Source organism: Salminus brasiliensis, chromosome 17, assembly GCF_030463535.1.
Source record: "Salminus brasiliensis chromosome 17, fSalBra1.hap2, whole genome shotgun sequence".
NCBI lineage: Eukaryota > Metazoa > Chordata > Actinopteri > Characiformes > Bryconidae > Salminus > Salminus brasiliensis.
This window is the reverse complement of record NC_132894.1, coordinates 2397336-2425316: the sequence shown is the minus strand read 5'-3', so window position 1 is coordinate 2425316 and position 27981 is coordinate 2397336. Positions and strand designations below refer to the sequence as shown.

At 42.2% G+C, this 27981-nt stretch overlaps 1 protein-coding gene across 6 annotated transcripts; it reads left to right on the top strand.

The window, feature by feature from the left end:
• The first annotated feature begins 35 nt into the window (after nt 1-35).
• rc3h1a (ring finger and CCCH-type domains 1a) lies at nt 36-27976 on the top strand. Of its 6 annotated transcripts, none has more exons than XM_072660314.1 (20): nt 36-123; nt 8097-8542; nt 12239-12359; nt 13675-13914; nt 14098-14273; nt 14358-14558; nt 15274-15406; nt 16080-16198; nt 16317-16429; nt 16515-16802; nt 17626-17831; nt 17923-18278; nt 18363-18536; nt 18733-18882; nt 19253-19454; nt 20001-20094; nt 20285-20375; nt 20691-20852; nt 21291-21394; nt 22557-27976. In XM_072660314.1, the coding sequence occupies exons 2-20, from the start codon at nt 8312-8314 to the stop codon at nt 22717-22719; spliced, it is 3324 nt and encodes a 1107-aa protein (XP_072516415.1). In that variant the 5' UTR covers nt 36-123; nt 8097-8311; the 3' UTR covers nt 22720-27976. The 6 variants fall into 6 exon arrangements, with proteins under 6 accessions (XP_072516415.1, XP_072516412.1, XP_072516414.1 ...); XM_072660311.1 differs by having other exon boundaries at nt 18363-18572; XM_072660313.1 differs by having other exon boundaries at nt 17605-17831.
• The last annotated feature ends 5 nt before the right edge of the window (nt 27977-27981 follow it).

Sequence of the window (27981 nt, the reverse complement as noted above, 5' to 3'; positions counted from 1 at the left end):
TACGCAAGGCTGACTGCGCATGCGCGCTGAATGTAGTTTGTAGCCGCTCACAGCAAACACACCCCTGCCGAGATGGCGACCGAGATTAAGCTGTTGTATTTGGCCATAAATCGCTGAAGAACTGTAAGTAACCCGCCGAATATCTCCTATTTCTGCTCAGGTCATAAACACAGTTCCACACTTTAACAAGCTGCTGAATAGCCGCCCGTTTATTGCCCCTAGCCCGGGGAGGCTAGCGCTAGCGTTAGCTTGCTAGCCCGCAGGGTGGCTGCTGCTCATGGCTTGGTTATGGTGGCAAACCGGTTCAGTTTAACGCAGTAATAAACCCAACATGTCGAGGAAAAGGTAAAGTAAAGGCACACGGGTCGGTGCGGACACTTTATTGCGGCTCCTGCTGGTTTTATCTGCGCTCGAATGAACCGTGAAACGCTTCGGTAGCTGCAGCTCGTTAGCTTAGCGCATTTAGCTAGCTAGCCTAGTAGCTAAAGTGGCTCCCGTGTTAGCTGGCTAGCTCGATAGCTTCCTGGCTAACTGGCCGGTTCCGTTTGCTTAACGCTTGCTTTATGTACAAACAGTTGTAGCTAGAGCTGTATAACTCAGTTATTATACGTTATATATTTAATATTCTGTATAATGTCATATTAAATAGCTGTATATTTCTCCATATGAACTAAACCTTAAACCTTCAGCTAGCTAGATAGCTAACTAGCTAACCTGGCTAGCTGTAGCTAGCTAACTACATGCTGTCTGGCACTTTGTTCTGACTGCTTTCGATTTAATCGCGTAAAATATGAATAAATATGAATAAATATGAATTTACGAAGCTGTTTAATTATATAATAATAATTAGTCTACAAGCTACACTCAATTATCGACATGAATTCCTCCAATTTCAATCCTTACAAGCAGCACATTGTATGTATGTCGTGCAGCCTTTTCATGCCTTTTTAAGACTGAAGTGTTAAATGAAGACAAAATGATCATTTAATATAATTACTAATTACTAATTACATATATTAGCTAGCATGTGTGGATCATGTTTTTTTCATAAGTCTGTGTGTCTCTTTTAAAAGCCAAGTGTCATATTTGATATATTTAATTCAGCTAGTATGTTTGAGACCTCCAACCTTAATGTGATTATTAAATAACAATATATTCAATTATAATATCGAATAAAAATCTGCTGATTTATGGATTGAGTGTGCAGCATTATGGATTGGAATGATTTTTGTGACTTTAGGGGTTTTAAGGGCAGCGGGTTGAGCAATTTTGTGGTCTTTGTGTTAATTTGTATTAACAAACTGAGCGAATATTAAATATGATATAAAATACAAGTCATATAAAAATACAATGCACAATAATTGATCAGAGGGTCACATGAACAGTCCAGATTTTAAAAATGTAATTTTTTCTGGATATTGTTTAATTATTGTTTGGGCTTTAAATGCCTGGTTTTGGTCTCTTACAAGCCGCAGATTTATGTGTAGGATTTGCAGGATTTGCGTGCATTGTAAAGACTAAAATGATGACACTGCTGATTTCTACTAATATCACCATATTTGGATGATATTGAAGTCTTTGATATTGAAGTAATCTCCTCGCTTTCCACCGAATTTTAAACATAACCAGACGTGAGCCTGTTATTGGTCTGCCAGGATCGTGGAGCTAGAGATCATCTGTTGTTATCTCTGGGGTGAAGGAGCGCCGTCCGCTTACATTTGGGATGAGTTAAGTAGTCTTCGTAGTCTTTGTGGTCGTGGACCAAGTCTCCCAGTATCAGCACTTCACTACTGTGGCAGAAAGCAATCAAATCCTCACAGCAGTGTTTCAGCATGGTTTAAAATCATGTGACAGACAGCCGGTGTGCTTAGTGCTTATATAGTTATAATGGTGTTAGTGGTCCTGTCTGGACTGAAGCTCCAACATCAGTAAATGACCTCATGAATCTTGAGTCTTTTTGTGGCAGAGTGCAATCAAATCCCTCTGGTGGAAAGGCTGTCCAGTAGAGGGGAGGCTGATGCTGCTGCAAAGAGGCCTACATTCATCCCTATTAATGCTCTGTAGGGAGACGTGGGCCAAGCTGGGGTCTGTGTTGGAGTTTTGGGGTGGATCATACGATGCTGCTCAGGTGGCTTAGCTGGTGTACTCCATGTGCTCACAGGTTCCTCATGTTTTAGTGTGAAAAAACTGAGCAGATAGTGAAAGAACTTGTAACTACGCTGACTTTATTGGACTGTGGTGTGTTCCTCATATATCTGATTTGCATAGCAGGCTATGCAAGTACAGACCTGACCGGTACTGCATTTTCTCCTTCTCCAGAAGAGCATCCGAACGTTAATTCCGCTCCCATTACGTCCTCATTAAATTGACTTTGACAGCTGTAATGCTTGATTAACACTGATAATAATTTCCTCGTACTGAAAAAAGAATGTAAAATACGTTGACCTCAGAGACGCACGTCAGGAGAAGCCCGTCCACAGATCCTAAACGCTTCACCCATCAGCCATAGCATTAAAACTACCTGCCTAATGTCACGTAGGTCCCACTTATGCCGCCGGAGTAGTTCTAAGTCATCGAGGCATGGACTCCACAAGACCTGGGAAAGCGTTCTGTGGTTTCTGGCGCAGTGATATGACCCCCTATAGGTACTGACCGCTGCATACTGGGAAGAACACCCCACAAGACCTGCCTGATGTTTTTGGAGGTGTTCTGACCCAGTCGTCCAGAACATCACAGATGGGCTTGTCAAAGAGTCTTGGATTCTTACACATCATAAACTGAACTTCGAGAAGCTGAAGCTGCCTAATATATCCACCCTATGATCGGTGGACTCTTGTAACCAGCTGTTCTGTTGGAGAAGGTCTGTCAGTTTGGTGGAAATCAATGAAGACAGATGATCCGCGTGATCGGGATGATCTGGTGCAAACAGCTGCTGTTCCCAAACAAACGAAAGTCAGGCCAAGTGCTGGCGGTCCATCAGTTGCGCCATCCTGGATGCATGTCTCTGTGAGGGTGCCTGGTACTGCCAGATCGCTGCCAGAGTTGGGTTCACGGGGATATTTTCAGCTCAGTAGATTGTGTTACTGGTATTTTGCCAGTTAAAGATTTGGACTAATTTTGATGCTGTGAGTTAGACGTCATCATTTATTAAACACAGACTTGAACCATCTTTATAAATAAAAATAAATGAAACTGAAAAATATCAAAAATAAAAACTAAACTATATAAAAAATATAAAAGTTCCGATACTAATACATAAACTTTGCATATCGGCCGATACCCAATACAGATCCGATACCATTGTTGAATCAATAAACCATATACTTTACCATGTGGGAGAGACTTAAGACATCAGGATTGACTTAAACACTACTTGTTTAACCCTGAGGGGTTAAACAATATAACAAATTAACACAGATTTTAATCTACTAAATTGCTCTTTATTTGTCACTAAAATAAATAATAGTGCGGGACCCTGACCCAGCATTCAAAAAAGGAGACAAACTTCTTAAAATATATTAAAATACATCAAATATATCGGCCAAAACTAAAAAAAAAAGAGCTTCACTTTGTCAAAAACACAAACAGCATTCTTATTTTAAAATATTTAACATAATTTAAAATAAAATAAAAGGTTCTGTGCTGTTTGTTTTTTATAGTAAATATATGGCCATAGGGCTTTGAAATATCAGAAATTCAATCCTAGCTTTATCTACCAGGACTACTGTTGTTGTCTTCCAAAGGTTTTGGCTTGGGGTCCTTCCACCGCACCAATAACACGGAGGGTGCCCACGGACGAACCTGACGCTACTAAACACGGATCTCGGCCGATGTCGAGATGTTAAACCCTCGATTCATTTGTGCACCAGCTACGAGTATCACCTTTCTCCATTAGTTAGTCTGTTGTTGTAGCGTACTCTGCTAACTTGTGTGGACGGTGGGCGGCGTGCTCTCGCGGTTATTGCATGTTTCCTGTGATTTCGGTTGACGTGGCGGTGCTCTGCTGGTAGGGACAGATTGCAGTGATCCCTCGAGATGCTTCTGTACACCTGTACTTTGTGCTGATCGGGTCACTCAGGACGCATGGTAATGCCAGACTTAGGAGTTTCTGAACTGATGAAGGGATTTAAATGATGATGAAGTACTTCTTCAAATTTTAGTTTTATTCATTTAGGCTTTTTACAACACATGTTGTCACAAAGCAGCTTTGCAGAGATCCGGGTTCGAGCCTCTTTTGAGCAAGCCAGTGGCAACGGTGGCATGGAAAATTCTCGCTTGGGTTGAGAGGAACCAAGACTCAAAAGGGGAACTTGTCCTCCTCAGGTCAACACCGGATCATAATAATAATAAAAGCAAAACAGGAATAAAGACAACAATAAAAATGTGGCGTCAAGCTGTATGGAAAAATTGAAATGTGAGCGAGAATGATGATGAAGTCCTGCAGGTAAACAGTCAGAAGCTTCACAGGTAGACTGGCGCATTAATGGCATCAGGCTGAAAAACGCTACAAAATACTAGTGCACTATATAGTGAGTAGGGCACAGTTTCAGACACGGGTCATATAAGATCTATCCAAAGCCGTCCTGTGGGTAGGAGTGTGTTTGAGAATGATCCTGTAGAGCTGGGCGATAGGACAATATTTTATGGTATTGTGATGTTTTATCGCAAGTTTAATCGTGATACACGTTATGCTTTTCTAAGCATATCCAGGATATGGTCAGTGCCTAATAAACACTGACCAGCTGCGCATTTCATTACTAACAGAGTAATTAGTCTGGGTTAATTGGATGACGTGCAGCACATATTGAATAGAAATCACTGTACTCAGTAAGGGAGAGTGTCTGAATAGTAGTTTTTAAGAATCTGCTGCTACTGATAAAGTATTTGGGCTGCGATCATGTGTATCGTGAAAATGTCTTTAAATATCGTGATGCAATATTTCGGCCGTATCGCCAACTCCCAGTACCATATACTACTTTTTTTTTTTTTTGGTCGCACTTTACAGCCCAGTTAAACCATAACGACAAATTGTTGAGCTTCTGTAATGAAGTGTGATGAATATTCGAATAGCAATTTCAATATATGAATAACTAATGAATGAACAGGCTGTCCAGAAGTTCCAGTTCTGTTCGGTTCACATCTACTTGCAGAAATCTGGAAGCTACACTATTGACAAAAGTATAGGGACACCTGCTCGTTATTTGTTGCTTCTGAAATTGACTATCATAAAGAGTTAATCCTGCTTTTGTTGGAGTGACTGTCTCTACTGTCCAGGGAAGAAGGCTTTAGTGATGACGAGAGCATTAGTCAGGTCAGAATTTTGGATGATCACCACCCCACCTCATCCCAGACAAAAGTATTGGCTGGAGCACCATCCGTCATTCCACAGCTCAATGCTGCTAGCCCTGTCTAGTAGGTGTTTATCTACTCCAGGTAGTCCTATTCTATTGGCAGTACTTACTCTACAGGGACTAGACAAGCTGTGTGTGTGCATTTGCACATCTGTCTCAGCAATAACTGCAGCTTAAAGTAGCTAAATGCATTCGCTAGAATGGATGTCCACAAGTATTTGGACACACAGTGTCTAAGAGGGCCAGACCGAGGAGTGAGGGCATATGAGCGTCACACATTGCTGAAAAAGTCTATTTGAGATCGTAGACGAGTGACCAGGTGTGAATCACACCGCTCCCAGTGGGCTGTGCTGACTCATAAAGGCTTTATTTAGACTTCGGATCTGAAAGCCAAGCTGCTGGGGCTTTTTCCTGCACCCCAGTTCCCTCTCATTATTGCCTTCAGTCCTATTTCCCCATCACCATTACACTGCGATTTCTCAACACACTCTCCCACATCGTTGGCGGGCGTCATAAATCCTGCCGCTTACACGCCAGCCTGGTTCTGGCTAACCTGGAGCATTTCCTGGTGTTATTTCTACCTGTGGTAGAACTTCTCAGAAGTCCAGCCCCCTAATAAAGACTGCAGGAAGGTCTCCCACTTCTCCCAAAGGACCTAATTTTAGGCACAGGGAAATCCTCCAGCATGCAAACCTGTCTGAGGTCAGGTGGGTAGGAGGTGTCGGGCTGGTGCGGGCCGCTCGCAGGAGGAAGTGCCTCGTTTCTCTCAGGGTAGCAGATTCTCTGAGATTGTTACGGAAGCGTGACGAGAGAACTGCAGCTCATTTGAATATGCTGTGCGCAGCCATTTAGACTAGATGAAGGCGAGGCTTGAAGATGTGCGGTAAGCAAATCAGTTCATGTAGTTGTTTAGGTTTGGAGGCGTGAGGTTAAAGCACGGCTTGTTGGAGTAGGGGGTGTTTGGCACGCTACAGCATGAGACGTGATGAGAGGCTGTGCTGAAGGAGAGTTTCTCCAGAGCTTCTGTGAAGGTAGGAGATGAGCTGCAGGTCATTATTTTAATTCAATTTGCTTTAATTTTACTCTGAAGCTTCTTTGCAGTTTTTTTTACATTTCCTGAGCATATATTTTTATTTTTGGAAAAATCTGAGCTATGAAGAAAATGTAAACATTAACAGTAACTTCGACTCTCGCTTTCAGTTCTGTTCCACGCGAGTAGATGTTTTTTTAGTAGTGCATAATCAGTCAGAGCTACTCCTGCTGTTCTACAGAGTTACAGATGATTCAGCCTGTAATGGTTTCTTGCTTAATTGTCTCAGTATTTCCTGGCATAACAAGTCACACCATGCTGGCTTTGCACAATTTGATTAGTCACTCAAAATCCCCTGCTTTACAGAGCCTTAAAGCAGCAAGCTTCTGCCGTATGCAAGTGAACCGACCTGTCGCCCGATGAGACTGAAAACTGTAGTTTTTCTAAGCTGAGCTTAGTTTAGTGTTTCCAGCTGAAATGGAAAAAATAGATACAGATCAGCCATGACATTAACGTTGAGCATTGATCATCTACAGTGGCTCCTGTCAGGGGATGGAGCTACATAGTAGAGAATGTATAGAGAATGCATGGATCGGGTATCGGCCCCGATATTATCAAAATTAGCTGGATCGGGTATCGGATAATTAGGCCGATCCATGGAACCGGTCCTTTCACTTTAATTTGTTGGTGTGAGACTGCACTAAGTCTAAGGGAGTACTTATGAGTAGATTGGGTAATTGGCTATCAATTTTGGGGAGGAAAATTTGGGCAGGAAACTTGCTCACAGTTTCAGTATCAGCAATAGCGAGAACTGATACCATGAAGCTTACCAGCATTCTACGGAAGATTTTTGTTTTCGTACTGTATTACGAGACCAAGCGTTTAAACAACCAGTAAAAACAAGTCATATATAGTTCTCATCATTAAAATTATAAAAACAATTTTGGTTCTGAACTCAGAAGTTGAGTTTCAGCAGCTTGTTTACAGGAAACACTGAAGTTTAGTAGCTTTTTTTACTCAGAGAAGAGTAACTGCGTGAGAAATTGCTGCAGAAGCTCTTGCTGTTTCTAAACTGGTGCTTTTTCACCAGTAAATGTGAATTTAAACAGCATTTAAAAGCTTTTTGGTGAAGCTGAGCAAGATTACGCTTCCCTACCTGCACATATTTTTAATTTTCAGCTCTAAAACATTTCGAATGTGCTGTTACTCAACCAGAAAACGCTGCTCTTTCAAGGTTATTAGATCTTATTTAGGATCAGAAATAAAAAGGTGCCGTCTATAAAAAGTGCAACACTGTAAATATCAGGATTTAGAGCCGTCTGTCCGGTATTTAAGTTCAAGTATCTGGGAATACCAATAATAATAATAATAATAATAATGGTTGTTGTTTATAAAGTATAATTTGATGTCTGTTGATTATTGTCTAATTATTGATGTCTAATTGATTATTCAAAGATTTTGCTGCTCTTGGCTTTTAGCTGCTAAACTGCCTTAAATCGTAAATAAGGATTATGTGGGGTTACTTGGGGTAAATTGCTAGCAAGTTCACATAGTACTTTAGTTACCGAGATTTCGGAAAATGCTCAATAATTCAATAACAGACATTCCTAAGCACTAGATAACGAAGTACTTGCCATTACGCAGCTTTTGGGAAACTCGCCCCAGAGCCTGTTGTTTTGATCAAATACCCTAATATGAATTTCGTCTCTTTGCAGGTTATGTATTCAGCACTGTGTGCTAAACGTCCGCAATGCCTGAAGATCTGTGAAAAGCTGGACGTGCAGAAGAGCGTTTCCGATTCCCGTGGAATCTATAGGACGTTTGGCCTTTTTGTTTTTAACAAAACGACCCCGCGCACGGCCGCGAAGGAAGACGCCGACCTGAAAGAAGACCTGGGCCACCAGAGCATCCGAGACCCACTCTTGTTACGATGCCCGTACAAGCGCCACAATGGACGGAGTTTCTGTTGTGTCCCATCTGCACGCAAACGTTCGAGGAGAACGCCCGCAAGCCTATCAGCTTGGGCTGCGGCCACACCGTTTGCAAGATGTGCCTGAACAAGCTGCACCGCAAGGCCTGCCCCTTCGACCAGACCACCATCAGCACCGACATCGAGCTGCTGCCTTTCAACAGCGCCCTGCTGCAGCTGGTCTGTGGTCAGGTGAGTCAGTCACTTCTGGTGTCTTTCGAGCACTGTTTGGACTGGCAGTGGGAGCGGGTCCGGTTCATTCCTGAATGTTATCACAATATTGAATGTAGGGTTTTATCGTATTGTGATCAGTTGGTGTGCTAAGCATATCGAGGATATCAGCAGTGCCTCAAGAACACTGATCAGCTGTGCTGTTTATTACAGTCGGCTTTCATTGGATGAAGTGCAGCAGATTTCAGATAAACATCATTTACCAATTAAGTGCTGGAGGGTATTTGAATATTTCAATATTTAAATTTTGATATAAGGGGTCCCGGGTGGTCCAGTGGACTGAGGTGCTGTCACTATGATCAGAGAATCGCTGGTCCAAGGACTCGGGAGAGCACAATTGGCCTTGCTCTCTCCAGAATGGCATTGTGTGCAATGGGGGAGATTACGTACGGGTAGGGTAATTGGCGATCCAAATCCCAATGGGGAATAAATGGATGAAATCTGATCAAATGTAAAAAATAAATGATGATAAAAATCCGGATATAAAATTTGACCATATTGCCCACTCCTAATTTAAAGACATTTTGACTGTATATGAGATCTGTCACAGTGCTTTGCAACACCAGTAGTAGCAGATTCTAAACACTGATATCCAAATCTCGCCCCGTACTTGGTGATGGTGCTGGGCGATATGAATTTAATCTGCGTCTGGTGGATCCATCACGGAAAATGAGAACAGTGTGTATTACAGCATTAATATGTAATATAATTAGTGCGGCCAACTGTAACGTATCACACATGATTAATCGTCAAACTTTAACACGTTTAATACTTTTTATTTCCTTTGCAAATTAATAATCTTACCAAGTTTGGCCCCAGTTTTCTCCTGTAGGTCTCACTCTGTACAGAGACTAGTGAGGTATTAGCGGTTTTACTTAGAGCCGCTACTGTTGAGCTCAGATCACACTTTATTTATTCTAATAATATGGATTAAATCTCATAACTAACTCTCATTCTCTTACACACACACACACACACACACACACACACACACACAGCTGCTCCTCTCTTAGCTTAATCCAGCCCAATGACTGATCATCCGTTCATAAATTTTCTCTGTCTGAGCTTCAATAATTTCCTCTATTAATAATTAATAAGCTCAATAATTTTAGCTAACTTTAGTTCAAGGCAGAAGTTCTCAAAACTACACTGAGATATTATAAGAAAATAAACAGATTCCTCTAGACAATGTATTAGGCACATATTATTTATTATTATTATTTATATTTATTTATTTGTTTGTTTTATGTATTTGTTTGTTCTTCCACCCAAAAATGAAAGGACGTGCCAGCAAGCACCTTAACTTGATTTATCAGAATTAATCCCAGAATATTGATGTGATTAACGCCATTAAACCTTTTAATATATTGACCCTATTAATACGTCGTATGTAATAAAATGGGCCTTTTGTGGTCTTGCACGTCCTGCGATGTGATTATTGAGCATGCCCACATCACGATGGCGATGCTGAAGATTAGAGTAGGCGATATAGTAAAAATATTATTATTTACAGACATTTTTACAATTCACAATATTAACTGTGATCTACATGCTTGCATACAAAATGCATCAGTAGCCACACATTATTAAAAATGGCTTTTCTAATACTGTCCTCTAACGAATACAGTGTTTCTGTGTTGAAATTGTGCTGCACGTCATCCAGACTAATTACACTGTTTATATTGAAACCTGCAGTTGATCAGTGTTGAAGATGTTGAAGGTGTGAGTATCAGTCACTGTATAGCGAAATGTGACCCATCTGTGATAGTGAACACACACACACACACACACACACTAGTGAACTAGGGGCAGTGAGCACACACCCAGAGCAGTGGGCAGCCAACTCCAGCGCCCGGGGAGCAGAGAGGGTGAAGGGCCTTGCTTAAGGGGCAGCTTGCTGAGCCCGGGTATCAAACCCACAACCCTGTCATCATAGCCTGAAGCTCTAACCGCTGAATCACCGAAGCCCCACAAGTGTTCTTCGAGCACTGACGATTTTGACGATACGCTTAGAAAAGCATATTTTGCGCCACGTAAGGCTGGACGAAATGACGATATTTTATCGTATCATGATAAATGTAGTGATGGTGATAACAGTCAGCTTCTCTAATCAATGGAGGAGACTGTTAGTGCTTAATAAACACTGATCAGCTGCAGGTTTCATTACTAACAGTGTAATTAGACTGGGTTCATTAGATGAAGAGCAGCAGATGTTAATAGAGTATAAATCACTGTATTCAGTACAGGAGAGGATCTGAATAGTAGATTATACAGTGATAACATGTATTGTGAGGAAATATTGTGTGGCATAAAAAAAGCATTTAAATATCATGATATAGTTGTATTTTTACCTTAGCGCCCAGCCCTGGGGTCATGATGATAACATTTATCACAATACAATTAAAAATTTTACTGATATTAAAAATATCAGTAGTTGAAATGACAATAAAACCCACTTGACTTGATATTGCCCCGCTCTACTGAAGAGATGTGTATTATGCAGCCCTATTTTATTATTAATATTATTATTATTATTGTTAATAATAATCACAGCTCACAGTCCTAAGCTCCCGGTTTGCTCCCCTGTGAGTGTTTTGCTTTATTAAAAGCACATTAGGAGCTGCTGTTTAAACAGAAAACTAGGCTTTGAGCAGCCCTATTCATTTCCGTATGTAAGTCTCTGTATGTGAACGTTTGTCCTGCGTGTGTTTGTGCTCCCCTGCCTTTATGTTTCCCTAAAAGGACTGGCACGAGGAAACCGGAGTGCTGCAGGCCACCGCCACCTGACTGTTTTTGTTTTAATCCTCCCAGAGATACCGATCAGAACGCCAAGTTTCGGCTGAGTTTTCATAGCTTGCAGTCTGCACGTCTCATTTAGCTAGACGGCTGTTTATCATCCCAGTGAATGAATGTATGTATTCATTCAGTCTTGCTGATAAGGGAGGACGCCGCGGTAATGCAGCGGTACAACGAAAGAGTGGGTAGAGAGGGCGAGCGGAGCTTACGTAGAGCCGCATTTGTTATTCAGCAGCTTTCTGAGGCATCGGGTTTCTAAAAGAAGAGCTTGTGGTCGTTCTCGTCTGGTTGGATTGCGGGAGAGGGAGTGTGCCACAAAGTGAGTGAGTGTGAGAGAGAAAGAGAGTGAGGGAGATCTTACATCTTTCTGTACTCTCCTTTGCATTTGCTTAGTCACCTGATACGGTCACGGTAGATATTCGTACAGTCCAAACACACACACACACACACACATACATACATAATACACACTCTTCCCCAAATGACTCACTCACTGCCCTGGAAGTGGTTAAAAAGGGAGGATAGGTTTAGCCAAAGGCGAGTCAACATAGTATATTAATATCCTTCTGTCGTCAATATAGACAGAACCGGTTCTGCTGAAAGCTTCTTTACATACTTTGCATGACATGTAGACCACAGAACTTCACAGCGGTCTACACACACATTACTTTTCTCCCAAGCCGTCCCTGGAGCCTTCGAAAACCCGGCCCCGCATCAGTATGCCAAGCGCGGAGCACGGTTGTTTTGAGTGCGTCAGAGTGGAAAAAGTCCGAGACTATGTGAACTATGCAAAGATGACAACATCAACTGTACAGTGTGTGAACCGCCCTGCGGTGACTAATGTGCTGATTCTGTCTGCAGGTGCCCAAGTCTCAGCCCGTCACCTTGGTGAGAGGAGCAGAAGACACCGAGCATTATGAGGAAGCTCGCATCTGTGTGGAGGAGCTGGCTCTCTACCTCAAACCCCTCAGCAACACCAGAGGTCCTAAAACTTTCTCAGAAAATATTACATTATATATTGTGCTACATGGACAAAAGTATTGGGACACACATCTTAATCACTGAATCCAGGCGCTTCAATCAGTCCCATTGCCACCACAGGTGCGTAAAATCCAGCCTCTAGTCCTGCAGTCTACCTTCTTATACACATCAGTGAAAGAGCGGGAGGTTCTGAAGAGCTCACTGAACTCCAGTGTGGTTCTGTATGTAATAGGAGACACCGCTGCACCAACAACAACAAGTCAGCTGGTGAAATTTCCTCCCTCCTAGATCTTCCTCCATCAGCTGTGAGTGGTGTTATTATTGAACAGTGGAAGAGTTTAGGAGGAACAGCTCACAGAGAGCAGCTCAGACACCGAGTGTCTGTCAGACCACGTAAAGGTACAGAGAGGGGTCAGGGCCGAGTGCTGAGCTCAGAGCATAGCCTCCAATAACTGCAGAGCTCCAGACCTTCTGCTGTTAGAACTTAGAGCAAAGGGGGACCAGCTCCATATTATTAATTCCTATGGGTTTAGAATGGGACGTCATATAAAAGCTCCTGTAGGTGTCCCAATACTTTTTTTAGTGTTTCTATTAAATTCACTGAATTATTTCCATAACTTTTCCATAACCTCAGCATCACTGCTGACTGCATTTCAACATATAGTTCCTTAACATTTTAAACATGTGTTGATGATCATTAGGAAGCTGAACTGAACTAGAAGTAAACTTTAGCTCATAACATATAAAGACTGTATGAGACGGTTTCATGCTCAGTGATATTTTGAAAGGTTTGTACTTTCTCATTTTTATTTACTGTATGTTTATTGGAAAAACCTTTGGTCCTGTGGTTGTTCATTGCCATGTAAACACCTGACTGTGCTTTTCTAGTGTTTCTGAAAGTCACGAGTGGAAAGAAACTATTAATAAACAGGAAAAAACAAAAAATAAGGAACAGAAAAAAACATTCATGCATAACATCCTCTAAATTCTTAATATTCTGTATATCTGTACTGTCTTTTCAAATCAGAATACCCATAATACCCCTGCCTTGTGAGAAAAGTAATGTAGTTTAGTTCAGTGTTATTCTGAAAACGCTAAAATAAAGGAAGTACTAATCTGTTCATCTGCAGATTCTCAGTATTTTGCTTTTACTCAAGTTGTCTATGGAAAAGATTCTCTAACTTCACCTCCAGTCATTATGTCACAGATTTACGTGAAGGAACGCTCGGACTATTCCAAAATCCAGTAGAAAAATAATCCAAGTAATGTATGTATTACATCTGTGCCTCATTCTCCCTGTTGCTTGCTCTGTGCAGGTGTGGGGCTGGGCAGTGCAACCCAGAGCCTTCTCAGCAGGCCCATGCAGAGGAAATTGGTGACCTTAGTGCACTGCCAGCTGGTGGAGGAGGAGGGCCGTATCCGGGCCATGCGGGCAGCTCGCTCTCTGGGCGAACGCACGGTGACCGAGCTCATCCTGCAGCACCAAAACCCACAGCAGCTCTCCTCCAACCTGTGGGCTGCTGTCCGAGCTCGCGGCTGCCAGTTTCTCGGCCCTGGTAACTTTTCTCTTTTAACAAGTTTACAGAATGTCTTTGGACTGTCTTTGTAATGGATGAACAGAATTAAAGGAGCGATTCAGTTTCTCATCCTAGAACCTTTTGTGAAAGTGAAAAAATAATAGATGCTTCACTACAAACTATGCAAAGAAGCTTAAAACGATGTCTTTTTTTTTAATGCAGCCATGCAAGAAGAAGCTCTGAAGCTCGTCTTGCTGGCTTTGGAGGACGGGTCGGCCCTGTCCCGCAAGGTTCTGGTCTTGTTTGTGGTTCAGAGGCTGGAGCCCCGCTTCCCTCAGGCTTCTAAAACCAGTATAGGACACGTGGTGCAGCTGCTCTACAGAGCCTCCTGTTTTAAGGTATTTTTACCCTTTTAAATATCAGTAAATTTGCAGCAGTTTCATATGATAAGAGCCCATATTCATGTCTTTCGTCTTCTCCAGGTGACCAAGCGAGACGAGGACTCCTCTCTGATGCAGCTGAAGGAGGAGTTCCGCACATACGAGGCTCTGCGGAGAGAGCACGACTCTCAGATTGTCCAGATCGCCATGGAGGGAGGCTTGCGTATCGCCCCTGACCAGTGGTCCTCCCTACTCTACGGGGACCAGTCTCATAAGTCCCACATGCAGTCCATCATAGATAAGGTAGGGTTTTGGTCAGATCTGTTAAACTTTAAATTTTATTTAGCTAATTCTGCACAAAAGCAGAGGGTTCATTATCGTAGTTTTGTCTGATCTAGTCTGATCTGAACCAAAATTATGACCCGAGGCGTGAGATTAGAAGTTAGTTTCACTGAACTGAGGGAATAGGGATATATCCCAAACACACACTGCAGGAGAGCTTTCAATTCTGTGACATGCTAAAAGGGGAACTGCTGATTTATGCTGGAGATGGCTGGTCTCTGTTCCTTCTCCATGTAAGATTGCATCTGCCGCTGTCTGTCTGACTGATGTCTCTTAAAATTAATATATATATGTCTCAGGTTCTACATTATGAGGGGGAACTGGTGTCATACAATTAAGTGCCAAGTCATTTAAATGCCACTGACCTTTCACTAGATGGTGCCAGAGATTTTTTTGAGGTGCCCAAAAGTCAGAGTTTCCTTGCTGTACCATGATGGAGCTGTTTTACATCAGATAAACCACTAAACATAGCAGTGATTCTGAAAATGTATCTTAAGTTTATATAGTTTATATATCTTAAGTTTATAGTTTTTAAATTAGATATTTATTATCTATTATATGCAGTAGCATAGTTTAATAGGTCATATTTTACACAGTAAAACACAGTTTTAGTGCTTTGAGAGAGATTCACTATGATTTTTAAAAAATTATTATTATCTGTTTACCCCTTTTTTAGTTGCAGACCCCAGCATCGTTTGCCCAGAGTGTGCAGGAGCTCACCATTGCTCTGCAGAGAACAGGAGACCCAGCCAACCTCAACCGCCTCAGGCTACATTTAGAGCTGCTGGCTGACATCGACCCCAGCCCAGGTCTGTGTCTACACTATATCACTGCCCATGTGACCTCTTTTTTTTTTAAATAGGTTCCCTATTGTAATGGGGAGCAAGTGTCTGGACAATTGACTGCTGTTTGCTTCATGACCAGCTGTGTGAAGATGCTTCAGTAATTCACACATGGATTAGGGCATCTCATGAATACCTTAATGAATAATGGTGTTTTTGAACCTATTTAACCATCTGAACATTTGATTGACATGGAGAGATGGAGGTAATCAGACTAAACTCAAGAAAAACAACTCAAGAAATAAGTCTTAAGTCTTTAATCATAATAATTATAAAAATAGAATTAATAGAAATTAAGTTTTCATGTTAGGAAAACAGTCTGAACCCACACACATTTATTACTACTTATAATGTGTAGAATTAGACTCAGGTGCAGAACATCAGCTTCAGATGATCAGAACATGGTTGGAGAGGATTATTCTGGAGGAGTCCATCTTATTTAAACCTCAGACGTTTAGTCTGCTCTGCTCTTGATGGTTGAAGTGAGTGGTGGTGAAGACGATCACCATCATGGCCAGATCCAGAGAGCTCTCTGAGGCGTTCAGAAACAAGGGTGGAGATGCAGAGGAGTCTGTGAAGGTTTTTTAATTATTATTATTTTATCAATAATGAGCAGTACTTTTGCCTCTGCTGTTACTAGATGCCCCTGCACCAACTTGGGAGCAGCTTGACAAAGGACTAGTGGCTGTAAAGACAGTTGTGCACGGATTAGTGGACTTCATCCAGAACCACAGCAAGAAGGGAGGAGACCCACAGCAGGTCAGTATCTTCATCCGTGGTCTTTTACAGCCATACAGCCCAGATGCAGGTCAAGAAACTGAACCGTGGTGCCTGGCTGAAGAGGTTACCTCTAACCCTACCCCTCTGCTGTCTTCAGGCCCCTCAGCACAGTAAATATAAGACCTACATGTGTCGAGACATGAAGCAGAAAGGAGGCTGTCCCAGAGGAGCCAGCTGCACATTTGCCCATTCCCAGGAGGAGCTGGAGAAGTAAGTGCATTTGTAGTTCGCAACTGTTGTTTATAGGACTCTACAGCCAGCATGGCCTGTGTCTGATTTCATTGTCTAATGCCAGGTATCGCAAGATGAACAAGCGGTTGCCCACCAGGAAGCCCCTAAGCCAGTCCCTGACGCAGCTTAACGACATGGACATTGTTTGCACCTCAAACCTTCTTCCTGATGAGGGCATGGTTGTGGAGGGTCTGTCCCACAAACCTGGCATGGTCACCAATGGCATCATACAAGTGGGTCCTGGGTCAGGGCTGCTAATATCCCGGGGCGCAGATCCCTCGTACGAACCAACTCGCAAACTGGGAAAGCCAGACAATGGTAGCCTCAGTGCTCCAGAATCCCCTCCAGACTCGTGAGTGCATGTTTGTTTTAAAGTGTGAATGATATGCAGCTCTTGCTGTAGTACATTATGTATTTAATGATATTAAAAAACAATGTGCTTTTTGGTCATCTGATGTTCCCAGCAGTAGCATCTGTGAATTTTGACCGTATTCAGGCAAATTTGGTACCATTAAATTAACATCCCCTCTTGGTGGCAGTAACCAAGCACCATTATGAGGGTTATTTTTAATGCATTGTTACATTTAAGCCTATAATAAATTATTATTTATATAATATATTTTCTTAAAATAAGCTTACAATAATTAATTCATTTCCTTTATTTTATATTTAAATGTAAAATCTCAAATTAAGCTAATTAATCATATGATTTTTTTAGTCTTTTTTTATGTATTTAGGTTGGAAAGCACATTTGTCTCAAACAGCAATTAAATGTCATTGTCATTATAGTTCCATATATTATAATTAGACTCATTTATGGGCCAAATAATATAATATTTGCATTTGCTACCATTACTGGAAAGTTTATAAATGGTAGGTTCTAAAAAACTGTGTTTTCCTTTCTAGCAAAGATGTAAAGGTAGTAAAATTTATGAATAATCCTCAAATAATTTAAAATTTATTTAGCAAAAAAAAAAAACATAGAAAAATCACAATTTTAATCCGAATTGAAGTTTTAGTTGGTTAAATAACAATCTTACTGTCAAAATATATAATTGAGGGTATAGTAAATTGTTAAAAGATTAACAAGGGGGCTTAATTAAAGGCATCCTGATAATTTATTTATCAATCTGTTTGTTTGTTTATTTATTTAGGGATTTGTTTGTTTTGGACAGATTGGATCCCATGCCCAAGGTGATGTTGCCTGTGCCTCCTCACTCTAGAGGGTCCAGAGAGAGCCTGGCTAGTCATAAACACCTGTCTGCTGCCTCCAGAATTGCCCAGATACCTCAGTACCCACCACATCAGCTTGAGGGCTATTACCCAGAATCGAGACCACCGCCTTCTGCCTCCCAGTACGAGTCCTCTCAGTACCCTGCAGGTAACTAAAGCAATATTTCTTAATTATTATTATTATTATTATTATTATTAATGTTCTGTCGTTTAGTTACATAATTCATTTTCTTCTGCAGGGAACTCCTACACTTACCCACACATGGCTCGCTACGTCCGTAACCCTGGTCCCCCTGCCGATCCAGCCTTGTCGCCCTACCCAGACTCCTATTCCCTTTCCTATGCTTCAGAACGTCAGTACCCCACCCCACCTTCTGACCCCCGATATGGCTACCCCCCACACCATGATGGGCGCCGCCACCCAGCTTATGGAGGCCACCTGCCACCCCAGTCTTACACACGGGATGAACTGGGGCACAGGAGTCCAGTGCCCATGGATGTACCCCCACCTTCGCAGCCCCAAACAGCGGGAGCCTCTGCCTACCTCCCGGAATCATCACGGGACAGATATGGGACTCGCAGGTCTCACAGCAGGGTAAGACAAGATTCACTGACACTAATCTAGAGCCCATGTTTAATGCAGAAAGTCACCTCATGGCTCTATTCTCTCTGTATTCAGGCTGCCTACCCTCGATCGCAGCCCACCTTGGACGACCTGCACCGCCGAAGAAAGGAGATCATGGCCCAGCTAGAAGAGCGTAAAGTCGTGTCCCCTCCACCCTTTGCCTCTTCCCCAAACCTGGCCCCCTCTTACGATTCAAGCTACGCCCAAGAAGCTAGAGGACAAAGCCACGTAAGCAGGCCACCGGCTGTGACATCATCATTTAAGGTGCATGTAAACACAGTGTTAATTGCGGTGGTTCCGCAGCTGAAGGTGTACCAGGGCCAGCTTTTCACCACCTCCATATGATCAAAGATCTTTAAGACCATAAGATTGAAAAATTAGTGCTGCATGCACTATACTGAGTGTTTGTGTTATTGCTCAACAGTACATGGAAGAGAACTCCACTGCATTCGAGAGCTTCAGGGAGCCAGACTACGCTGCTCAGTACTCTCCATGGTCATGTGACACATTTGTCCCATACATTGGCAAGGATGTGAAATCCAAAGAGGGCATGGCCGCAGGCTACATGGAAATGGTGAGTTGAAGCCCTGGACCGAGCTCATGAGTTTGTGAAGTATCTGTGAATTGAAAAGGTTCTCCTGTGCTGTTGTTCTGTTGTGCTGTAATGACTTTGAGTGGGCGCACAAGGCAAAAGGTTATCTTTGTTTGCTGTGTCGAGTTTGTTCTTTTTTACCATGTTGACAGACCAAAGGCCACATAAAAGTGAGGGGCAGTGATACTTATTACTCTTTTATGAGCGGCACAAATCTGCTATGTACAAAAGGAAATTTATTATATTTATTTTAAATTGCGCCAAAAACTCTATAAAACACAAATAAATATAAACTAAAGTGAGAAAGTGAAAAAGTTGATATAGAGATTTTAACAATTGCTCTTCTCATCAGCAGAATGTAGAAAAGGGCCTGAGGGATCCTGCATTGGAGCTGCAACGCAGAGCACCTGAGGTCAAAGACGACGACCCCATCATTCCATTCGGCTCCCTGCCCACTGTTTCACGCTTCGGAGTCATCTCGCGCACGTCCAAATCTGGCTACCAGCCTTCTGGCCTGGTGCCGGGCCACCCAGCCAAACACACTGCCAGTGCAGGTAACCTGCATCCTCATGAGCTTCAAGGCTTTAAAGCAACATTATGTAGCAATTCTACCTTAAAATATCAGCTTCAAAACCATGCTCCACTCAGTGTAATCAAAGCTACTCCAGACTCAGCACGCTGCTATCTGCACGATATAATCTTGATAAAGCTGGCATAAATATAAATGTGGCCCTCGGTCCACGGTCCAAATGTGATAAATGTGGCCTTCGGCCCACATGCTTCTTTCACTTTACGTGATGTTTCTGTAGCTCTTAGCTCGTATAGAAATGGGACGGAAAAAGGGTCGTTTAGGGGTGGCTCGAACTGTGAATTATAGATTTTGACTGTAGGGGGAGGTAAGGAGCAAGAAATGCCAGTTCTCGCATAATGCTGCTTTAAGTTAAGAGTTAAAAAATAAATAAATAAATAAAAGAGCATGAAAATGAAGACTAGTAGGTTATAAAAATGTGGGTGGTTCCCATGCATGCGTTACTTTCTTCCAGTTTCATTGCTTTAAAATGAGGTCATTTCATCTCAGTGGTGCTTTTTGTTTTGTGCAGTTGATTATAATTATGGAAATCATGGAGGCTGGAGTGAAGCATCATCATACCCCCAGCATCAAACCATGCCATCTCAGGGATACTTCAGTGAGCGGTGAGGGTCGTTTTGAATGGCACAGGCCTCTATGTTAATATTGTGTACGATTTTTTTACCCAAATCATATAAAGTCATTAAAAAAAATCACATGACATGAGCTTAAGGTGTTTAACTGTGTATCCAGGCTTGCTGCATTTTCTGCAGAGATGTAAGCAAATAATAATGTAACCTTATCTCTGTCATTCAGTCTGCCCCCTGCTGCCCAAGATAGGGAACAACTGAGGATGGAGCTCCAGCAGGTCAACCAACAGATCACCCAACAGAATCGTTCCATGGAGGTGAGCAGCTTATTATATTTTCTTATATCAATGTCCTAAGCATTCAGAGTGCCGTTTTTCTAAAAACAGTGATTTTAAGGCCATAAAATAAAGAATGCAGTGCCAGGTAGGGATTATTGACCTGAAGTCCAGTTCAGTAATGGGATTTCCCTGCTTTTCAGATCGGTCTGTATCTGATTGAACGTTTTAATTATAAAGATATTTCCAGAATGTAGAGCTCTGGTTAGCTAACTGTCTGCTTGTGTGATTATTAATTATTTTATATTGCCTGATCTACACTACGGCACTGGTTTTAACACCTTAAATCTGCCGCAGAGCTCCAGCAGTGTGGTGGCTTTGCAGAGAGAGCCCGTCTCTATGGCCGGACCGTCAGCTCCAGTGGAATGGTCAACAGCTGGCGTGTCCAGCGAGCAGCTGAGCCTGGAGCTGCACCAGGTGGAGAGAGAGATCGGCATGAGGACACGGGAGATGGCCTTGGTGAGCAAGCCCTCAGGGGCAGAACCCTGACCCATGTTTACAGATGAGTTTTTGCAGGAGCTGTTCTGATTGCTTCCTGGGATTTGTGCTAATAGACCTAATAGACTTGTAATTAAATACATCCAATATCAGTAAAAGCTGTCAAGCTATTTTAAGTGAGGTCAAAATTCAATTAGCTGTTGTCATTTTTTTAATCTGCAGTAATTTAAATGAGTACATGCACCCCTTTGATCACAACATTTGATCGTAGTTAAATGCCAAAACCTAAACCTCCATCCACCTACACTCCTGCTTTGCTCTGGTAGGATGCACTCAGAAGAATAATTGTGACAATAGACAATGGTTTTCAGGAAAGATAGGTAAACCACCCTAGCATTGCGTTGGTCAGTGTTGGAGGAGCCTGTGGTTTGCTACAGTCGTGTTATGTTTGTGCTGCAGGAGGGCCATGTAGCTCCTGGGATGAAGTATAAGTTGGTAGCAGCCAGTGAAAATGGCCAGAGTGAGCACAGCTTGCAACGAGAGGAGCACCAGCTGGCCCTCAGGTAAGGCTGATGAGATACTGTAGATCAGATCTGAAGTGATTGAAGTAGGCTAGGAGCTGAACTTACTGGGGTGAAGGATCACCATCATTTGGGAACCTTCGCTGAAGAGGCTTCTGGTGTTCTTTTATTATCGAGGATAAAGAGGCTTAAGTCAAAAACCATGGTAGAGTTAAATCATCAGGCACGACTGAAACCCTGAAAGGCTGCCTTGGTCATCGCTGACCAGTCTAGGGCTGTGTGTTGGCAAGAAGCTGGCGATACAATACAGGAGTTACGATTCAGTACATTGTGGTACTGTAAGCAAGTCGATATATAGGTTTTTTTTTTTTATTTTAATCGAATTTCCGAGAAGCTAGAGTATAAAAATCTGTCAAAGTAAAGTAAATCGGAGTAAAAGAAAAGTTTACTTTCTGTCCAATCAGAACAGTGGGATCAAACTACAACACCACCAATCTGACCACCAGTCTTTACATGTAAACAATCTCAGAGAATATCACCGTTTTAAGGTTTCAGTGTTTCACAATTCTTCTTCCTTCTTCTCTTCTCCTACTCCTCCATCTCCTCCTTCTTCTCCACCCACTTCTCATCCTCCTCCTTCCCCTTCTTCTTCTCCTTCTCTCATTTTCTTGTCCTCCTTCTCCTTTCCCTTCTCTTCTTTTTCTCCTCCTCCTTCTTCTCCATCTTCTGTCACAGTGACCCCTCAAGGAAAAGTGTATTAAATTTATTAATGAAAGTAAAATTATATAATTATATAAATAAAAGTAATGGAAAAATAGATGTAATGGATGTTCTTTATGGATTAATCTGCTGATTATTTTCTTCATTAATGTTTTGGAAACAAATTTGCTTAATGCTCCAATACCGGTATTACGCAAATGTACATTGTATAATAACCATACATTCTGATATACTGTATACCTAAAAGTGTACTACTGCAAACCTAGTAAACGAATTAAAATGGATTCTGTGTTTTTGATAATTGATATTGTATAGTATTGCAAACCATATCATCATAATTGAAAATTATTTTCTTTCACCCATATGTCAATCAGTTATCTTTTATTTTTAAGTAAAGTATTTTATGTAAATGCCATAAAAAGCATATTTCTTACCTGGGTGGATTTTCTCTTCTCTTACACTTGCTTCCTTTCTTTGTTTTCAGTGAGGGCTCCAATGGTTCGAGTTCTGTGGTGCAGGACTGTGGTTTGGGCAGCAGCAGTATGTCCTCCTTGACCAGCAAGACGTCCTCACTGAGTCTGTCATCTGATCTGGTGGCAAGCAGCCCGGACCTGTCCAAGAACGGGGTGGTTCACACATGTTCCTAGCCATTCTGTTTGTCATGAGCTACCTGCTGCCCAAGAATGGTGTGGCCCTCCTGTCTCTCCTGTTCTCACTGTCTCATTTGCTCGCTTGCTCCCCTTTGTACGAAGACTTTCAGTAGCTGGTCTTCAGTCATAATCACTTCAGACTCTCCACAAGGCCACAGTACACCTTCCCTTCATAGTCCTGCTCTCCAGCACGCTCCTGCTCTTTTTGGGCGACTTCTTCTTTTTGCCGCCACAGTATTGGGATGTTGAACATTCCATGTTCCATATTTCCTTGAGAATAAGGGCTACGTTGGTACAATGTGGATTTGAAAACAACCACTAATGGATAACCAGGCAAATATGGGTGGTATACATTTAACATTAAGACAAGCTTGCACAGTCAGACATACAGGTTTTGGGTTTTCTTTTTTTAATTTAGTTTTTTATTGTAGAAATGAGCAGTATCTGCAATTTATTCAGTTATTTTTTATTTTTGTTCTATGAATGAATTTTCTTTTTTCTATGACAAAACGTATCTCTCATTGCCTTGTACGTCTCAGGACACCTGAGAAACATTTGAGCAATGCAAGTGTTTACTTGGCCTCGCTGACGTCTACAAAGTAATAATAATAATAATAATTGAAATGATTAGAAATCCACTATTTTGGCTTTCAAACTCCGAAACAAGCTACATTCTCCGTAGTTACCGTGTTATCACTATTACACTTGCGTAGTTCATGATAATAATAATTCCAGTTGAACAGTTTACATTGTCCAGATTTTTGCTGGTTTGTAAGTTGCATTTAAATGAGTCCTCTCCTCTTGTGAGGTAGTGTAACCACAGTGCTCAGAGAAGGGTGTACAGAATATTAAGGGCACGTTCTGATGGATGGCCTGTCCAGCCATGTTCAGAAATAATCACACATCGCAGCACTTCTTTCATAAAGTGAGCAGTGGTGGAAAATCCGGATCTAGAAAGTAAGTGTTTCAGCTGCCTCAGAGCAAAATCCTGAGGTGATCTTTTTTATCTTCCTGGATCCGGATTTTCCGATTTTTCTTCCAACCGGATTTTTAATTTTTACTTTCTGGACCTTCTGAATTTTTACACCCAGGCAGAGACAGTATAGACAGAGCTGCCCAGGCTTTCCTGGCATGGATTTGGCCTTTCTAAAAGTGGGACAGCCCACGTTTTGGGGTGATCTTTCAGTTGGAGAAGTCTTATTAATTCCAGTTGCTCTTAAATGCACAGGCAGCCCTTCAGATTCAGAGGTTAGACCGTGTTGGAGTATACTGTCAGTCCTTCAGGTTCACTAGCTCGGCTCATGTCCGTTTCTTGGCATTATTGCGTCTCTAACACCCAGGGTCTCTATCTCCGCTTTACCTTGTTGCTTGCTTGCTGGACCTGCCATGTTGGCCTTCCTGGAGAAATCGTCCGGATCCATTTATTGTGTGTATTTGTCTTGTGCTTTATTTCATACTGCAGTGGCTCAGCGTCCAAAACCATATTTGCTCAGAGGTGATCAGAAACATCCGGCCCAGTCTACAGCTTCTGGTGCAGCCCAGAAGGCCAGTCATCTTCAGTAGCCTACTTTTGTTTTTTTCTTCAAACCCATACACTTATGTACCTCTCAGCTTGGATATCTTTTCTGAACAGTGATATTTACATGCTTCATCCTGAGGATGGAATAATAAAGATAATAACAGTCTATAACAAGAGACACATTGGACACATTCTGTTTTATGAATGTTTATACAGTCTACTTTCACTTCATCAGTGAAATCCTTGATCTACATGCAGATCTTCAGGACGAGCGACGGTGTTGGTCCGACTTTACGGTTACGGTGCTCTGCTCTGGTGTGGCCTTTTCCCCCTTATTCCCTCCTGCAACGGTTTACTTGTTCTGCACACTGGCTTATTTCTAGGACGCGCATCGTTCTTTGAAATAGCACGTAGTTTGTGACGGTTGCTCTGACCACCTCTGATCAAACTGACGGGACACTTTTTGTTTTTTTAACTTCTGTGAAGTTGCTGGAACGTTTTGATTGGCAGGTTAATGATTTCTCCAGGAGGCCACTGTAGGGATTCGGCTTTAATGCACCTCCTGCAGGCTCGATGGAAGTCATGGAGATTGTGTTTTGTCAGCTTGAGCACACCTGATAGCTCAGAAAGGCTTGATGATGATGATGATGATGATGAGTTGTAAAGCAGCACCCCCCCCCCCCCCCCCCCCAAAAAGAAAATGTGCTAAGCATTTCTTTTAAACTACCTATATGGAGTCTCTCCATAGACCATCATTCATTCACTGTATGAATGTACTGGCAAGGGTCATGATTGGGAATTAAGGGACTACAGCCAAGATCTACAAATTCAGCTAGCGGCTGGTCGGAGTATAGCATAGTTTGAAGTACCCTGGACAGTATAGGACGGATGATGAACTTTTAATAGTCTTGTTTAATAGTCTAGTTGTGATGTTCAGGGTAATTGGTAAATTGGATTGGAAAACTGAGTAAATGAGAGATTTTTGGTTGAACTGTTGCTTTTAAAGAGCCATAATGGGAGATTTCTGCTAGTAACAGTGCTTCTGCTGTAGGAGTGGGCTATTGGGTACGATATTTGTCAGTATTTAAAGACATTTTAATAATGCACGATATTAATCATGACATTTTGACACAGACAACATGCATCAGTAGCAGCAGATTCTTAAAGGCTGCTATTTGGTTCCCATCCCAGTTTTAGGACTTCAGTGAATCCAGTTTTACAGGATTAATTACATTCTTTGTAATGAAATGTGGTCAGTTGGTCAGTGTTCTTTAAGCACTGACCGTCTCTACGATATGCTCAGATAAGTATATTGTGCGTCATGCTAAAACTATGTTTCACAATTCGATGAAATATCGTGATATTTTCCACCCCATATTTTTATTTTAAGTTTACTATACAGAACTCTGTAAGTTGAACCATTGGCTACATCTGATTTTGCCCACAGTGAAAATGAAAGCACTGAAGCTGTGCACGCTCTCATTTCTTACAAGAAATGTCCTGCCCTAGTGAAGAGGTTCTCAAACTGGTCCAAAGAGACCCCTAAATGGTCCACACGTTTGCTCTAACCCAGTGATTAGGCAAAACTGCGGGACTGTTGGCTGGTCCTTGAGGAGTGGTTTAAGAACCTGGAGGTCTGGTGTTCAGCTCACTTGGGTGATCTTCCTGATCAAATACCAGATGAGCTGGAACAGAGATGTTTGGGAAGGATAATAAGTAAACCCTTCTGGACGCCGGGCCTCTGGGACATCTGTGCTGTCTGATAGAAAGTAGACCCTGGACTGTTGACCCTAGATGCCAAACTGATACCCTCTGAGCTCTGAGTTTGTAAAGACAGTAAAGATAGAGTTCCTGTTTCACAAGCAATAATGCAGGGTATTAACAAGACCTTTTCTCAATAGACGCAGCAAATCCTCTCGAGATCATCAGGGTGCTGATTTCTGAGAACCGTATGAATTGACTGTTGAGGTCGCTTCCAACCACTCGATTTCCCATTCCCAGAACACGCTGTCACCTTTACCTTTCTATTGGTTCGTTTTTACAGGTGTTTATATACGGCCACTGATTAAATGGTCTCTCGAGACATTCTGCAGCATCCTTTAACGCACCTATTTGGTGTACATTTTTATTTAACTGTTACTATCGCTTGCGTAAGAGCTTTTGACATTTGAGCAGTCGTGAAGATTGCATCCGATCGCCTCCGATTATGCAGAGTGGCAGAGATGAAAGTTGTAGACTGTACAGATTTTTGTGATGATGATTTTTTTTTTTTTTATGCGACCAGTGGTATGACTTTATTGCTGCAGCCGAACAGCTTCAGCTTCGGAAATCGCTTGTGGACTTCTGCATGGGTGTGTTGTTTGTTTATGTAGTGAAAAACCACCAGTTTGTGAAATATTATAGGGGAAACCTCCCCGTGCCTTCTGCTGTTAGTTGCATCATCAGCCTTGCAGTTTGATTATTGAGGGTTTTCTTAATAAGCTGAATCATTCATAGGCTTTTGTGCGGGACTGGTATATAACCAAGTGCGCTCCTAGTAATGTATCTTTCGGTGTAATCTGCTTGCTCGGTCTGATTCCTGGATGTTTGTAATCACTGGTAGCTCACTGAACTGGACTAACTGACTAGTGTCCCATCTGTCTGCGATAGCAGTGCAAGGCTGGGGTGGTTCCAGAGTTGAGAACCACTGCCCTAAAGCATTGGTTCGTCATTGGTTCTCAAACTGGTCCACATGACCTTCAGACCGTCCACATTTCTGGAGTGGGTTGAGAACCAGTGCTGGAGACCGGACGGTTGCCAGTTTCCAGAGCGCTCCACAGGCTTTCCTAAGCAGAAGAGACATGGAGAGAGATGGGTGTGTCCCTGTCCACATTTCTTGAGGTGGATGGATGAAATGGAGCGCCTGTCGGCACATTGGTGGTCTTTCTGTCGATTTGTCTGAGTGGTTTTTGTAATTGTAGAAGATAAGATGAGGGGAATTCTCAGAGTGAGTGTAGTATCGTTTTCTATTCATGTTCCCATCACGTCTTCTCCTTGCTAAGTCAAGGGCTCCGAACTCACCGTCTTCTTTAATGATGATGTGACGCGTCCGATCGAACGGACAGGGCGGATCAACCTGCCTAAACAAGCCACCGGCTCTAGGTCTGGTTCCAGCGTATGTTTTTTTTTGTTTGTTTTGTTTTTGGTAAGGTGGCTCAGTTGAGCTGTGTGTTGTGTCTTTTGGTTTAGATTAGTTTCTTTACTTGAATGAAACTGGTCTCTCACTCAGAAGGGCTTCAGCTACTTCAGCCACTTACTGAACCATCGAACCGACAAATAGGTTCGTCTTGTCGGTCATTAGGAAAGATTAGCTGTTTTACCTATTGTTGCAAAGCAACATCCACATGCATCCTCCCATCAGCCAGTGGGAGACCCACCTAACATGTAAATAGAAAAGGGAACCAAACCGTTTACCCGTTCTTCTCCTCGGAAAAGTGTCGACGTCTTATTTATAATCAGCCTCAAGTCTGTCTGTCTCTCTCTCTCTCTCTCTCTCTCTTTTCCTCTCTTGGAGCTCGTTTCTTTTCTTTTGGTTGGTTTTAATGTAAGCGCTGATCATGGCTTTGGACTCCTGATGGAGATGTAAATGTCGTCTAGTTTTGCTTTTTGAACGTCTGTAGATTTTTAATACTGATTTCTTTCGAACTACTAATGTGTAGAGTCCGAAAGCGGAAGCGGAGGAGCTAGTCGAAACTGAAGGT